Source organism: Beauveria bassiana, assembly GCF_000280675.1.
Source record: "Beauveria bassiana ARSEF 2860 unplaced genomic scaffold BBA_S00047, whole genome shotgun sequence".
NCBI classification, from domain to species: domain Eukaryota; kingdom Fungi; phylum Ascomycota; class Sordariomycetes; order Hypocreales; family Cordycipitaceae; genus Beauveria; species Beauveria bassiana.
The window spans coordinates 102,149-116,607 of NW_007930882.1; the positions used below are offsets into that span (position 1 = coordinate 102,149).

General features: G+C 49.1%; 5 protein-coding genes across 5 annotated transcripts; 1 reads left to right on the top strand and 4 right to left on the bottom strand.

Annotated features, from left to right (window-relative positions):
• Window positions 1-3,138: 3,138 nt before the first annotated feature.
• Window positions 3,139-3,913, bottom strand: BBA_09206 (SNARE domain-containing protein; the record flags this gene model as incomplete). The annotated part of the gene is made up of 2 exons (XM_008604303.1): window positions 3,139-3,375; window positions 3,488-3,913. The coding sequence occupies 2 exons, from the start codon at window positions 3,911-3,913 to the stop codon at window positions 3,139-3,141; spliced, it is 663 nt and encodes a 220-aa protein (XP_008602525.1).
• A 2,523-nt stretch (window positions 3,914-6,436) lies between these two features.
• Window positions 6,437-7,894, bottom strand: BBA_09207 (TPR repeat protein; the record flags this gene model as incomplete). The annotated part of the gene is made up of 1 exon (XM_008604304.1): window positions 6,437-7,894. The coding sequence occupies one exon, from the start codon at window positions 7,892-7,894 to the stop codon at window positions 6,437-6,439; it is 1,458 nt and encodes a 485-aa protein (XP_008602526.1).
• Window positions 7,895-8,286: 392 nt separating this feature from the next.
• BBA_09208 (dimethylaniline monooxygenase) lies at window positions 8,287-10,355 on the top strand (the record flags this gene model as incomplete). Its single annotated transcript, XM_008604305.1, has 5 exons — window positions 8,287-8,451; window positions 8,613-8,975; window positions 9,043-9,301; window positions 9,353-10,135; window positions 10,183-10,355. 5 exons carry the CDS (start codon window positions 8,287-8,289, stop codon window positions 10,353-10,355), a joined length of 1,743 nt encoding a protein of 580 aa, XP_008602527.1.
• Window positions 10,356-11,441: 1,086 nt separating this feature from the next.
• On the bottom strand, window positions 11,442-11,899 carry BBA_09209 (chitinase-like protein; the record flags this gene model as incomplete). The annotated part of the gene is made up of 2 exons (XM_008604306.1): window positions 11,442-11,792; window positions 11,852-11,899. 2 exons carry the CDS (start codon window positions 11,897-11,899, stop codon window positions 11,442-11,444), a joined length of 399 nt encoding a protein of 132 aa, XP_008602528.1.
• Window positions 11,900-13,150: 1,251 nt separating this feature from the next.
• On the bottom strand, window positions 13,151-14,139 carry BBA_09210 (uncharacterized protein; the record flags this gene model as incomplete). The annotated part of the gene is made up of 2 exons (XM_008604307.1): window positions 13,151-13,233; window positions 13,431-14,139. The coding sequence occupies 2 exons, from the start codon at window positions 14,137-14,139 to the stop codon at window positions 13,151-13,153; spliced, it is 792 nt and encodes a 263-aa protein (XP_008602529.1).
• Window positions 14,140-14,459: the final 320 nt, after the last annotated feature.

Sequence of the window (14,459 nt, forward strand, 5' to 3'; positions counted from 1 at the left end):
TTTGTTAGTCACCGGGCGTAATAAACTTTTGGTTTTGGTAGTGCTTAGAGTGGAGCTAGAGTAGGTAGCTGCATTATGGCTAAAACGTAGACATACCACGGGAACGGTAAATGTGTAGAAGCATGAAGGGCGTGAATTTTTATTTTCTGCCTTAAATATATATATATCATTTTTGAACTAGGACTCCGTTCCTGCTTTCTCTAACCGCCTAAAGATTTCTGAAATTCACCTGCAGATGCGGCCTGGAGAGCCGTCCGCCCTCCCATAGCAGCAGCAGCGTTAACATCCGCTTTATCACAGTCTTCTAAGCTTAATACTTCTTTTGGTCGAGGTGCTCTGTGCAAAGACTGCGGCGATGTCAGCGGCTTCGTTCTTGGCCTCCGTCTTTGACCAGCCCCGCATTGCATGGTGTAGCTGCAAGACCAATTTCAGGATCACGTACTTTGCTAGCAAAAGGGCTGAATTCTCCTCACGCTGCATGTGACATATTTCTTACCACTATAAGCCATAATATACTGAATTTCCCCCGCGCTAAGTGTTTTATATATATAGACCTCATTAGTGCTCCCCTCTAATACCTTGAGACATTCGCCGCGGTAGTTCCCTATCGCATTTTGAGTTGACCTAGTAGTCAACAAATTGCATGATACGCCGTAGAGGCTTTGTCTTGTTTATATAGACAATTGTGTCCTGCTTTGCGCGCACTGAACGGGCGAATCGTTGGGCTAACTTCTCCGGGCCTTTAAATCGAAGGCTTGTACCTAGAATGATGAGCATGTCGGCTAGCTTTTCATCTTATGTGATGACGTCCTCGATCTCCACGCCTTGAGGGTGTTTATCATCGGAACATATGATAGCCGGATAGAGTCGGCCGATTCTAGTTTTGCGTTTGCCGAGATTGGTTCTGTTTTTGCAGTTCTGCTGACATGTCGGGCAGCTGAGCTCTGTGCTAGGATCTAGAGATAGCTTGGCGGTGTCTAGCTCGTGTCCTTTCCAGTCAACTGTCGAGCAGCAAAGTTCGCATCTTAAAGTTCTGATGGCGCTATGTAAGAGAATGTATATCGGGGGAGCATCCGGCTTAGTAGTCATATTAGTACTCAGTCCTACAACAGCCTCAAGACCGTCAACATTCTGGCTGTAGAGACGTCTTGATTTTTCCGCCTTCCACAGTTCTCGCAAATACTCGTGTGTTTCCGTCGGGCGGGCCTTTAGCGCGGCGTCACGCAGATAGACGGCGTGTTCCATGAACTTTCTTCGGCCATCCTGCGTTCCGAGGGAAGAACGTAGAAACAGATTTCCATTTACATAACGTCCGTTCTTCGAATGATAGCCCTGGTCAAGTTAGCCTTGTAGAATCAGTGAGGGAATGCACAACAACCTTGATCCCAGCTTTCGTGCTGATCCCCGCGCCGGCGAAGGCAATAATACGTTTTACCTTCGCTATTTTTGCAGTTAAATGCTTCATGTGATCGTGCTAAAGATTCACTCTGCTCTCTTTTTCCGCGTCGAGATGAGACTTCAGCATTTTCGGCAGGTCACTGGCCGCATGGGCCACCTCGCGCCGGTTGTCACGAAGTGGCGAGATTTTTTCAAGATGAAAAGGGAAGAAAAGCACTCGCTCTGCAGGAGGCGCAGAGGTTCTTATATATTCAGGCTAGCCACGTGATTCCGCTGACATAGCTGTGCTTTTCAGTGCCGCGCTGGCAGGCTTCCATCTTTGTAGAGCACGCTCGAGCACCTAGCAAGCCGTACACGAAACGAGTATCCTCTTCGAGCACTGGAGCGAGTAAACGTCACAGTATAACCTGTTTCAACAGTCACGCCTCGTTCCCAAATGTCTAGCCAAGCTATAGGTGCTCATGTTCGTTGTGCTAGGTAGGCGCGCGAAGGGCAAATATCGGCGTTCCATATCGCGAGTCCCGGTGTAGCTATGCTAGACAACATGTTGCTAGATATCTCTGTTGCCTCATTTCCTGTGCCTCGTATTAGTCACACCAGCTCGTGACTGTCGTTGGTCACAGCGGCCCTCTGCGTATAATACCATTGAAGCTGGAATCTGCCTGGCCGCCTCCTTCCAGCTGCATCCAGGCGCAGCATTGACAGCGCACCATGTAGTGGATGTCACGAATCGAAATGGCGTGACGGCATGGTTATGAAAACGCGGCCTTGACAAAACTCATGGCAAGTAAAAACGCAGAGACACTGCCGTAGACTAGCTGTGCAAAACTACCATAAAATAAGACTTGAAGGTAGAGTCGCTTTGGCCAGCCCTGTGCGTGAAAACCGTCATGAACTTCTAAAAGTTCGAGAGCAGCACACAGCCCAACAGCAACAATAACTACTGCCAGGCCAAGGTGTGTCCAAGTGTAGATCGTCAAAGGCCTTCCACGCACAAGCATAGTCACGACTCCAACTGTCGCATGCAATACGGCAGTTATGCCAGCGGCGAGTGAATCTCGAAACAAATGCCAAAAGCAACTCGTTTGACCGTCGTCACAGCTTGTTTTCGGAGTGTGTACTAAGGCCTTTCTCGATAGATAAGTAGAAGTGTATGCGTTGAGTGAGTTAAGGCCGACGAGCGTAAGATCAAGTATAATCAAAAAGGGCAGGGAAACTATATGATACGTGGAGACTCCGTGGAGCTTGGTGTGTCTAGCCTGAGAAGGTTGCTAAGTTGTCTCAATGGACCGGACCATCGCAGACCGAACTTCTATCCTGACCTCGGCAGGGCGTTGGGCAAGGTGTTCTGCTCCGATCTGCTGCGCTTGCTGAAAGTAAGCTTGCCCTGCTAAGTACAGTATGTAGCGGTACGTGATGGAAAGTGCTGATTGCTTTCAATGAGCAGGAGAAGAAAGGAAAAGCCAATTTTCGCCGTACTGGCTTATAGTCGGCGTCATTTTATGGGGGCAAGAAAATATGAGGTGCTATTGGACCAGCTTATAGCTCCTGTGGCTGTATAGTCGGCAACTCTCTGTCCTTTTAGAATATGTTCCTCTTAGTGTTAAACTACGGTGATTTGCTTCGGTGCAATGCACGTTAGCTGCGCTATTATAATGCCAGATAGCATTGCCTAGCGGCGAGTAGATTTTTCTCTCGCGGTGCGGGAAATCAAGACATAGGCCAGTAAAATGACAACAATTATGGCCATAAAAATCCTAAGACAAATCCACTTTCTTCTCCGCGTTTTTCGAGCTGTGTTAACGGCGGCACAAATTCTTCGGTTCCCTTATCAATGTTCTGAACGACCTTTTTACTGTCTTTCTCGATCTGTGTGACGGGATCTTCCTGCTGAACAACAAGTGTATCTATGTCCTGGAAGAGCTGGGACAGCTCCACTATCTGCTGCTCAATCTTACCGAAGGCGTTGTGGCGGTCCTAGACGGCGAGAGAGCGGCGCGGGCGCGTCCTTAGCGGTCGCTCTGCATAAGGACCTGGCTAAAGACTTGGTTGTTGCTCGTATGCTCGTATCCTCGACGGCAGCGCGAACTTCCTGCTCCGAGGCGTCGGGACGGTCAATGCAGTATTGACGGGCCATCTGGTCCTGGGTGCGCTCGCGGAATCCCGACTCGACTTGCTGGTACTTCTGAATGGCCTGCCTCAGGCGCCAGTCGACACGATCTACCTGGGGTTTGTATTTAGGGTCGTTGGCCTCCGGGTCGGACTTAATGGTACAGACGCGCTTGATGAGCTCGCGGTACAGGACTAATGTCTCGGAAGAGAGTGCGTCAAGCTGCTGGTTGGTGGCGCTGGATGAGAAGTTGTCGGCATCGTTGAGGGCTCTGTGCCGGAGTATGCGCAGCTGCTGGAGACTAGGCTCAATCCCGTCAATTTCAGCATTGACGACTCCGCACTGGTCGAGGAGAGCATTGCTGGTATTGCTCCTCGGTGTAGAATCTGGTGTGAGTGTGGTCATTCTTACGCTGGCGATGGAGAAAGGTTTATGTGCAGTGCTAAGCCATTACTGGATAGTTTGTTCGGACCGCGAGGCGAGGTGTACGACGAACATACGCGGTCAAATTTGGCTGATGCAAACCATACCAAAATTTCTGTCAAATATGTGGGCAAAATTATCGATGGAGTTTTAGTAGTGCAGTAACCTTGTACATTTGTTCTCTGAAGGTATTATGCTATAAAACACTCTGCATAGCATCAGAATTCATCGTCCTTGTGCGGCTTGGTAGTTTCCGTCTCGAAACTTTTCCCTCATTGCTTTCGATAATTGAGCTGCAGCTTCTTCTCGGTTTTTTTCTTTGCGAGAATTCCATTCTTCTATCAAACGCTTCGAGTGTGAAGCATCAGCTTCACTGATAAGAGACGGCTCCCAAATAACCCAGAAATACTTCTCCCCGTTTATCAGCTCTTCCCCTATTACTTCTTGCACAGGCCAGTCCTCCATCGATGAATAACCCGCATCATTGTCAAGGTCGCTGTTCTTCGTCATATCGCCGTTGCGATTGGAGGTGCTTCGACATGAGGGAACCAGGAAGGGGAATTTGGCGATCTTGTACTTGGTTTCGCAGTTGGTCAATATCGTTCTTTTGTGGATCTTCAATTTTAACTGTTACCTCCGCTATAGATGCGAAGCATGAAATGGCCACTTGCACGGAATGGACGAAAGAGGGGGAGAGATGTAACGGTCTTGCGAACCGAGTGATCCGGACAATTTCGGCTGTCGTCGAGCAAGCTACGTCGGCGATTGCATGAGTGAGCAAGTCGATTGATCGCGGCAATCGCAGAAAGATGACCAAGTATGATTCCATGTCGGACTTGCTTTTACGGCCCGGCCTGAGCTAACGTAAATACTCCAATTTGGACGGTGGAAATCTTTAGGCATCAAAAGTATATTTATTAATTTTCATGCATGATGCAAGAGACAGATGCGCCGGTAGCGTTTTGCAGCAGCGATTCGCGGAGCTCGCTAAGTGCTAGAATCACAAAGTCTAGTGTCTGTATGCATACAGTGCAGTCGCGTAGGCTTCCAAGACTATCATAGCTCAGCTGGCTCCCTTCAGTCCCACACTCGGAGGTAGTATCGGCCTTTACATTGAGGATATGTGATTCCACTGAAAAGTTTATTGACACACCTATTATTACAAGCATGTCGCTACGTACAATATGGGGCTTTTTACGGACTGATGTTGAGAAACAGAGCTATCTCATACGGGGACTTTATTATACAGCCGATCTCTGGCAAGATTGCGAGTGGAGAAAAAGTTCGGTTTGGCTGAGCAAGCCTGAATCACTAAAATGTGTCGTTGCGAAAAGAGCGTCAGACTTGTCCACAATCACAGTGAACTCTACCACGACGACTTGCCAGAGCAATAGTGAGGAGAAGGGGCTGGGCGAGGATGAGTAGTCAATTCGTAGTGATCCTCCTTCCCATCGGCATCAGAATTCGTCCATCCCGATAGTTTTACATACGAAGAGGGATAATCTACGCAGAAACTGGTCGAAGGAGCAAGATACGGCTGGTATCCCAAGTCCTGGCTAATATATGGATCAAGCCAGGCTTTTTTATGCGACCGAACTCTTACGTATGCTATAGAGAAGCTGACCACGGCATTATCAAATGATGGTAACGGGAAAAACTCTGCGTAAAGCATATATCGCAGCGCAGGCAGTGGCGGCTGCTATCGTCCTGGTTTCGACGATTGCAATGTTAGTTCATGGTAGAAGCCGCAAGGCAGGCATATTCCATACTACGGTACGTGCACGTGTTTAACCTTGGGTTCATGCTGACCCAAATTTTCTGATTGTTTCTAGGACCCGGGTGGAGCTTCGCTTGGCTCGGCGTACAAATGCTTCTGGGGCTCAAAAAGCTGCACTCCGTACTACAGCTTTGTGTCGGTCGCGGCGGTCGCTTCATTTTGCCTGGTCATTTCAAGTGCTATGGACGCGGTAGTAGTTCTGAGACCATGGAACATGCCAGACTATGTTCCTCCATTAGTTTCCTTCTCCAGAACTGCTGGTTTTGGTCTTGTCACGGCTGAGTTGGCCTTGGTTCTGGAAGCATACACAGTAGGCAGCGGGCTGGTATCAGAAAATGATGGTGCTATACATCATGGCCTCGCTGTTCGATGTGCCATCGTCAATGCAGTCTGTGTCGCCGTACTCTATACTTTAGAACTAGGCTATCAGCTTGTGTGTCAATACGTGTGGGATTTCTGAACGAATGGTCACAAGTGCGAAGTGGATGATTACCAGGGTAAAAGCTCGTCTCAGTGACCTATTCTTTGGGGATTAGAGCCAGCACAAACGACCTACATAGCGGTATATCATTATGAGGACGATGTAGCATTTGCGAGCACATTGACGCTGGAGTGAATTAATGACACAGGCGTACGAAGATATATCTCAATGTATTTCAAACTAGATTCAACGACTTTTCTTTTTTGCAATAACAAAATCTTGCTCTCTCTGAAAGATGTTTGACCGCTCATATATGCCTGATATGAGTAAATTGTGCATCAGCCACGGCGTCTTGGGCGCCGGCTCTGGCCGAGAGCATTGCTGTTGCTCCAGCGCTAAGTCTTTGGCTGTTAGAGGCGAGGTATGACAACGTCATACTCTGAAACTTATCAGCCGTGGTTTCGCGGGCTTCACTACTAGATTGTAAGTCCTCGGATTTGCATAGACTCAGATTCTCAGACCAGGTGTTAGCAGCATCCGCCATTTTGCCCTGTGATATGAGCGACAGGCCAAGCATCTCTGCGGCAGCAAGGGATGCAACATGATTATGGCCCACCGCCTGTCTCATACCCGCCAACGTTTCACGAAACGCGGCCTCGGCCAGGTCTGGTCTTCCCTTCGCATGGTGCATGTTTCCCATGTTGTAGAGAACAAGCAAAGCCAATGGAGAACCCTGACCTCCAGACGCCCTAAACCCGTTCAAGGCAGCTGTAAACTCCTCTTCTGCTTTGCTGAATTGTCCAGCCATAAAATCAATCGTGCCTAGGCAATTCAGCACGAAGAACCTCCACTCGCTCTCAAGCGTCTCGCATGCACCCAAAAGCAGCTCGCAAGCCGCTTGTCCTTCCAGAAACTTGGCTTGATCTCTGAACAATATGGCGAGCTCGATATTTTTCTGAAAAGTCCGGGCACTGTTCTTCCCGTATAGGCTCTCACAACCGCTGATACAGGAAGAGAGAGCAGGTTCCGCATTCGCGAAGTTTTTTGTGGATATATGTATCATGGCAAGCTGTTCGAAAGCGTGGATAGTGTCTGCATGGGCCAGACCAAGTGTCTGCTGCAGGCCCGAAGATCCCCATTGCAACATCTGCGCTGCATCTTGAAGCTTCCCCTGCGCACACAGTGTATTTCCCAGGCTTAGAACAATAGCGATGACTTTGGGGTGATAGTAATCTTTGCACATGCTCAGAGATCCTTTCAAGGCGGCGTGCTGCACATCTTCCGCTTCTTTCCAGCGACCTTGTTGCGTATACACAGTGCCAAGTTTGTCTATGATGCGGAGCATAATCGAATTGTGGTGGTCTCTGATGTTGATGCCGAGAATTGCTTCCGACAAGATTTTCTCGGCCTCCCAGAGGGCACCGCTTGTCCAGAGCGCATTGCCGATTTCGTAGATCAACACAAGGGTCGTTTCATGACATCGACCCAGTCTGAGTATGTAATTCCGTAACACAGGATCATAAACGCTTTTGGCATGGCAGAAATTGCCGCTCCACGTAATGATTCGGATGTACTCCCGTAGAAGAGCCGCAATCGGTTCCCAGTCGCTGGAGGTTGAGCCAAAATCCCGAAGAGCCCTGCGATACACCTCTTCGGCTTGTTTGATCTTGTTTTGCCCATGTAGCAGGCGACCCAGAAGTAGAGCCAAGGTTCCTGGTGAATGCCGTCCTCGGAGACGAAGTGAAGAGCTAAGCACGGAATTCATCTTTGTTGCTGTGAAAATTTGAGAGAAAGTAGCTCTGTGCTGAAACAACCTTGGAAGAACATGACATCTCTGTCGAGCTAGATCATGATTACCCGCCCATGTGCCCAGCCGCAATCTCAGCCGCCATTTTCTACCGCCCGAGACTGAGTGGGTGTGGCGATAGTCACGGAGCATGTTTTGGCGCTGGACGCTAAGGTTTCCAGCCTGATTGCTCATAGCCACTATTGGCTAAGATGCCCGATTATGGTGCTTTGGATAGACTTTTGACAGATTTTCTTCAACAACTATACATCGTGAGCCTTTGCGTTTCACCACGTGATCTACATGTTGCTATATGATGCTACTGGCCCGCCAGCGACAGACGTGATGTAGCTCCAACCTCCGGATCCATCATGAGGATTGCCGTCATCGGCGGCGGTCCATCCGGCCTGGTAACCCTGAAATATTTATGCGAGGCGCAAAAATCACTTGGCTGCGAACCAGTCGAGGTTGTGCTATTCGAGTATCAGGAAGGGGTAGGGGGAACATTTCTAGGCCGAGCCTATGAGGATGCAGAGGTCAGTTGCGCCGAGGAGAGCGAAGCAATGGTACTGACAGAGACAGCTTGTCTCATCAAAGCAACTGACTTGCTTCCGACTTCCGTCATCAGAGCTCAAAGGATTTTCTTGCCGCGTCTGAATATGTGGAGTATCTGCACGACTACTGTTCCCATTTCAAGCTGTGGCCGCACATCAAGCTGAGTACCAGAGTCATTTCAGTTTCTCGAGGTACTCATGGCAATCACGTCATCAAATACCAGGCCAACGACGGACGCTTGCAGCTATGGGATTGCGATGCCGTCGCTGTTTGTTCCGGCTTACACGTGGAGCCAAACGTTCCGCATATCCGCGGGATTAGCACCGTTAAGAAGGTCATGCATTCGTCGCAGTTCAAGTCCCGAGCACAGTTCAATGGTTGCAAAGTGGTAATGGTGGTAGGCTGCGGCGAAACCGGTGCGGACGTGGCATATCTGGCCGCTACACATGCAGAAGTGGATCGAGTCGTTCTTTGTCACAAGGATGGTTTCCATTTTGCGCCAAAGGTTCGTCTCATACTCTTTCATAACGGGCCGTACTTTGCAACCCACTTTAACGCAATTTGCCGCGAAGCGCAACGCTGGTCCCGTGCTGTTGCCGATATTAGGTCGCGCGCCGAACCCTGCGAAGCCTGGCATTCCGATTGATGTGAGCAGGGCCAATCTTTTTGATACGGCTTATGTCCATAGCATACTGCGTCAAAAAGACTATTTGCTGTGGGAATACTACCGAGTCTACATTACGGTCTTGCTGTGGCTGAGCTCGGGCACAACGGCGGGGATGGACCAATGGGCTGGTGAAATCAGCCCGGCGCGCCACCATCCCTCCAAGAGTAACGCCCTACCAACATGAAATAGGATAAACAAATTTCTAACGTTTCTAGTTTTTTTTAATAAGTCGATGAAGGTTTGTCCGTACATCAGTTTCCCTTATAGGCCGCAGGTCCCCGGGCGCCGCTTGTGGCTCTATGCCCTTCGCTCGGCTCTGGTTCAGATCCCCGTGGAAGACACGAATGGGCGATGCGTGGACTTGGCTCCGTGGCCGCTCCGAGTTCAGTCGTCGGGTTTCGTTGAATTCATCGATAACGGCAGGCCTGAATATCAAAGAATGAAAAACCGCCGGGTGCGTCCCGACATGATTGTTCTTTGCACGGGCTGCAAGCAGAGTTTTCCTTTTCTTGACCAACGGAGCGACCCTCCGTACGCGAAACCAACAACAAGGGACGTTCGGCAGATATGGAAGCGCAGTGATCCATCTGTCGGTTTTATTGGATTCGTACGTCCGTCGCTGGGGGCTATACCACCGCTCTCGGAGATGCAGGCTCAATTGTGGATTACTCACCTCCTAGCCGGGCATCATCTTCCTCGACCTTTGCATCCAGAAGACGAGTGGCACTATAGGCTCCGCATCGTGCCGGGAGCTCGTGTGCCGGACGGTGTAGACCACGAGAGCTATGTGTATCAGTTGGCCCTTGACATGAATTCTGCGCCAGGTTTTACGGATGTTGCTCGCTTTTGGTCTCTCAAATTACTGCTTGTGTGGGCACTCGGCGCAAATTTTAACACAAAGTTTCGGCTGTGTGGTCCGTGGCGATGGGGCGGAGCGCCTGCTCTGCTCGCATCAAGTGAGTTCTGGGAGACCATCACCAGACGGCCCATCATATTTGGTGAGTTCTGGCGCGCACGACAAAGTCTCAGTACTCACGATACGTAGGCCACTTCGCAGTCTCTTTCTTGCCGATGCTAGCATTTGGACCAATCAACTTTGTGTGTTTGTTGGTTGGGACGTTATTTCCCACTTACGCAAAGTCAATGGAACAGTGTTCCTACAATACCCATGCGCCCGGAGCAGCTGGTGCGGCGAAAGCCAGCAACGGCGGCGGTTGAACATTGCTGTCTTTTGCCTAACCATTAGCGTCGCGGTAATTTCTATTGAGTCAGCGTCAAATAGAGGCGTCTGGCAGTTCATGCTCGCGTTTGTGAACAGCTTGGAGGAATGGAAATGAGAACAAACTCGGGACGGATTGCGCCACGTGCGGTAGGTGTCCTCGTCGCATTAAGTATTCTTTTTGCAAGCCACTTTCCGTGATTTAGCAGCAAAATTGCTCGATACTATTATCAAAAGAAAATATGCCGTGATCGTACGCTCAATCTCTGAAAAAAATTAAATTGTCCCTTTATGCAATCGTGAACCTAAATTTCGTCCCCGTCCGAATTTGCCATTTTAACGACAATCAGACCACCACTGGCTATGAGATACGCAACATATGGGGCCTGGCACTGCTCGGTGCCTACATAGCCGTGACCCCCGCACTGTCTCCGCTGAGGAATGGCGAAGCTGATGACGGGGGAAGAGCTTCTTATAGAAGAAGATCTACTGATAGATGAGGAAGTGCTGGTAGAAGAGGAGCTGCTGGTAGAAATAACAGAAGAGGTTATAGAAGAAGAGAGGCTACTGGTAGAGGAAGAGCTATCTGCAGGGTAGAAATAGTAGCAGTGGCTGGATTGGAGATTTGATTGAGCTGCAACTCGCCATTGCCGCCGACACCGTTGACAATCTCCCCGAGAAAACCATGATTGGCGTACAGTTGAGCTACATCCCACATCATCACACCGCCGAATGAGGGGTACTACTAACTTCATTGTAAAGCAGCTTGAAGTTTTGAACCGCTAGTGTAAGATCCTTTCCCCGCTGCATCTTCGCTTGCAGGAATGCCAACGAGAACCCTTACCCGCGGGTTCTTGCTGCTCTGGGCCCATTTGTCCCAAACGTCAAAGTTGAAAGCTGATTGACTTTGCATGCCTTCTTGAAAATGACTGATGCCGCAAAAGTTGTTATAGAATTGAACCTGTATGATGTCAAAGGGAACTACATCCAGGGTAGTGCCGATGTTTGCATCGGGATAGCCACACTGTGGTGCGGCGGAAAGGTAAAATTTATCGGTGGCAGAATCCATGAGATGGCGGAGCCTGTCAGCAAAAGCAGAAAGATGGTTGGCCGGTGTCAAAGTCAAGGTCAAATCCGTTAACGACAGATGTGCCGAAAGGCCGATCAACTTTGCTGGAAGTGACGGGTCCAAACATGTCCCATATGAGCTGCGCAGACTTCTCAGCGTCTGCGGCATCCACCCAATTTGGTGAGGGGGAATTACCGCCGCCCATCGAGATCAAGACAGTCCTTCCTTTTGCCTGGCAGGTTTTGGTGTCTTCTTGAAGTTCTTTGCATAAGAGGACACCCGTGTTGAGCGGTGATTTGATACATTTGCTAGTGGCACTCGCAAAGTCGACAGCAGCAGGGCATACATTATGTTTTCGTCTGCGAACCTATGTGGCAAGCATTTCATTGGTTCATTGTCAGTCAAATCCGGGATTCACTTGCCCACGGCCAGACTGTCTATGGCAGATGCTGACATAACATCCTTCCAGGTCATAGTGTCTGTGATCTCCACCGCTGCCTTGTTGTGCATTCAGATCGCAGCGCTGGCGACTCGCGAGAGGTGAGAATGACAACTTACATCGTACTTGCCGCTACAGCATTCATACCTCTACTGCATGGAACCCGGCTCTACGGTCTTGACCACATGATACATTACTCCGGGATGAAGTGGTATTTACTCGAGCTTATTGTGTACGGCATCGGAGCTGGTCTATACACGGTACGCTGTATCACTTCTGTGAAGAAAATAAATAAGCTGACTCACACTCGCAATTTCGAATTCCTGAACGCTTCGCTCCGGGTTCATTCGATATCTGGCTCAGCTCCCATCAGATCTTTCACGTCTCCATCCTGTTCGCAATGTATGAACGTGCTTGGTCTGAAGCAAGCCTTCATGGCGTCCCACACGTCTGGTATTTGCCACATCAAAGCCACTCACGGGTAATGAAGTGAAAAACCTGGAAATTATCGTAGAAATAGCGCAAATCGCACCAGCTGCGCCATTAGATGTCAGGCCCAAATGAGCAATTTCCAATCTGATCTTCTACACGTCACGGTTCTCGGCCAGAAAAGTCGTCTATCGACTCTATTGCTCGTGTGCGCCACAATCGGCTGATAACAGAGTCTACAGGCTCATTGCTTTGGGCTTAAGGTCCGATGGCGTGGTCATTTTGTGCCGCGTGATATGCCTCGGCGGGTGTATATAATCATTATCATTCTGGCGGGAAAGCACGTAGATCGACACCATTCCATTTACCACCTCTCGAGATGTCGTCCCACGCAGCGCTATCATCCGACATTAACATCAATTCCGTGGCAAGCAAAAGCGACATCATATTGCAGCCTGGCTATATGGAACCTGGCAACTCGCCCAGTAGTGCTATGAAGCCCGTTGGCATTTCCGTGCCGCCCGGAAACCAAATTAGCGAGCCTGAAAAATCGTGCCAGCCGGCAAGCAGCTGCTCAAGCAATCCATTTGACGATATATTCGCCGTTTTCGAAGATTAGAACGAAGGGTCAAAGACAAAGATCAACTTGATACTCTTGCTCCGAAACGTTGTTTTGGTTCTTTTTATTTCAATCTTGAAATTTTCTACTGTTTTTTGGGTTGCCGTCACTCCTTTTTATATTACATAGCATTTCAAATAGGCAAAGAATAGGATTCGCGACCGCAATACTTTTGAATTCTGTTGTGCGTCAAGCTCTACTCTCCATCCTGAAAGCAAGTGTTGTACTATCATTATTGTTAAGAGTTGGCACACGGAGTGACGCCGTTGAGAGTCTTAGAAGTAGGCAGATCTCTTCCGTCCAACCGAGGATAAATTGGACCTAGTCATGCAAAATAGTCCACCGATGCTATTTATCTTCTACAATGACAGATTTAAGGCCACGACGGGTTTGATGTTAAATACGTTACAACCTATTGGGGCAAATCCCCCGCGACCCTCGTTTCCTTGGTCCTCATTATCGTTGCCTTTGACCAGTTAGTCTAGGATCCGAGTTGTCGAGCATCAAGCACAGCTTACAATATTCCCATATCTCATACAGCTTAACGCATGGATAAAGTGCCTTGTTATATGTCTTTATTGAGTCGGTTGAGTTGCTATCATCTGGTTTGCCAAATCTCACAGGCATGGTTCCGCTCGCAGTGCTTTCAGAGGAGCAGCCGGTAGGGCTGACCTCAAGCAGCATCGGTACATCGCTATGTGTCATTGTGGAGGATATGCTTGTTGGTGCGTCAATGTTAGGATGCAAACCGCAAAAGCTGAAGATGATATTCATAACCGAAACAGATTCCGTCAGCGGCTGTCCTGAAGTATAACAAGACGTAACAGGCGTTGGGGTCACCGAAGTTTGGGATTGTGCGGACGTCTGAGGCTGGGTATTGGTCGGCATGAGATTTTCCGACGGAAAATACGCTGACTTCGCTGCTTGTGTTCCTGCCAGAGACGTCGTGCAAGTTGTGACGGTGTGTCGGGATGGAGGGGTTTTTACAAGGTATTCTCCGACATATTGAAACCCTGACGGTGCCAATTTTTCAGATATCACAGTATACGTGCTAAATGCGAGTATGGAATCAATGTCTGTCACACTGAGCGTGTTTGCGCTTTTGAACTCGCTAGCAGCATGAGTGCCAAGCATCAACACTTCGTCTCCGCATTCGGGCACCCATAGAACCGTATGCTGCGCTTTTGCGAGAGCCACGATAGAGCCTGCCAGCAATGGAAGGTTCATTTCTATGTTGACTACGTCAATTTCATGGAGCTGAAATAAGAGCAGAAGCAATTTATATCAAGGATAAAGTGTCGATGTCTACCTACAGACGAATACCGATAAGCTTATCACACGTCTAATGACTACGCAGACGATAGAGCTCGCTGGCTAAATAGCATGTCCTACCAACCGTTATGGGTGTCGCGGGTTTCTAACATAATATCTTTAGTGGGGTGTATTTTGGCTGCTGCCTAGAGAGCCAGAAATAGCGGTTCTGAATCACCCCGCCAGGTAACTAAAATTGACTAAAAGCACTCGCGACACCCATAACGGCTTTTACC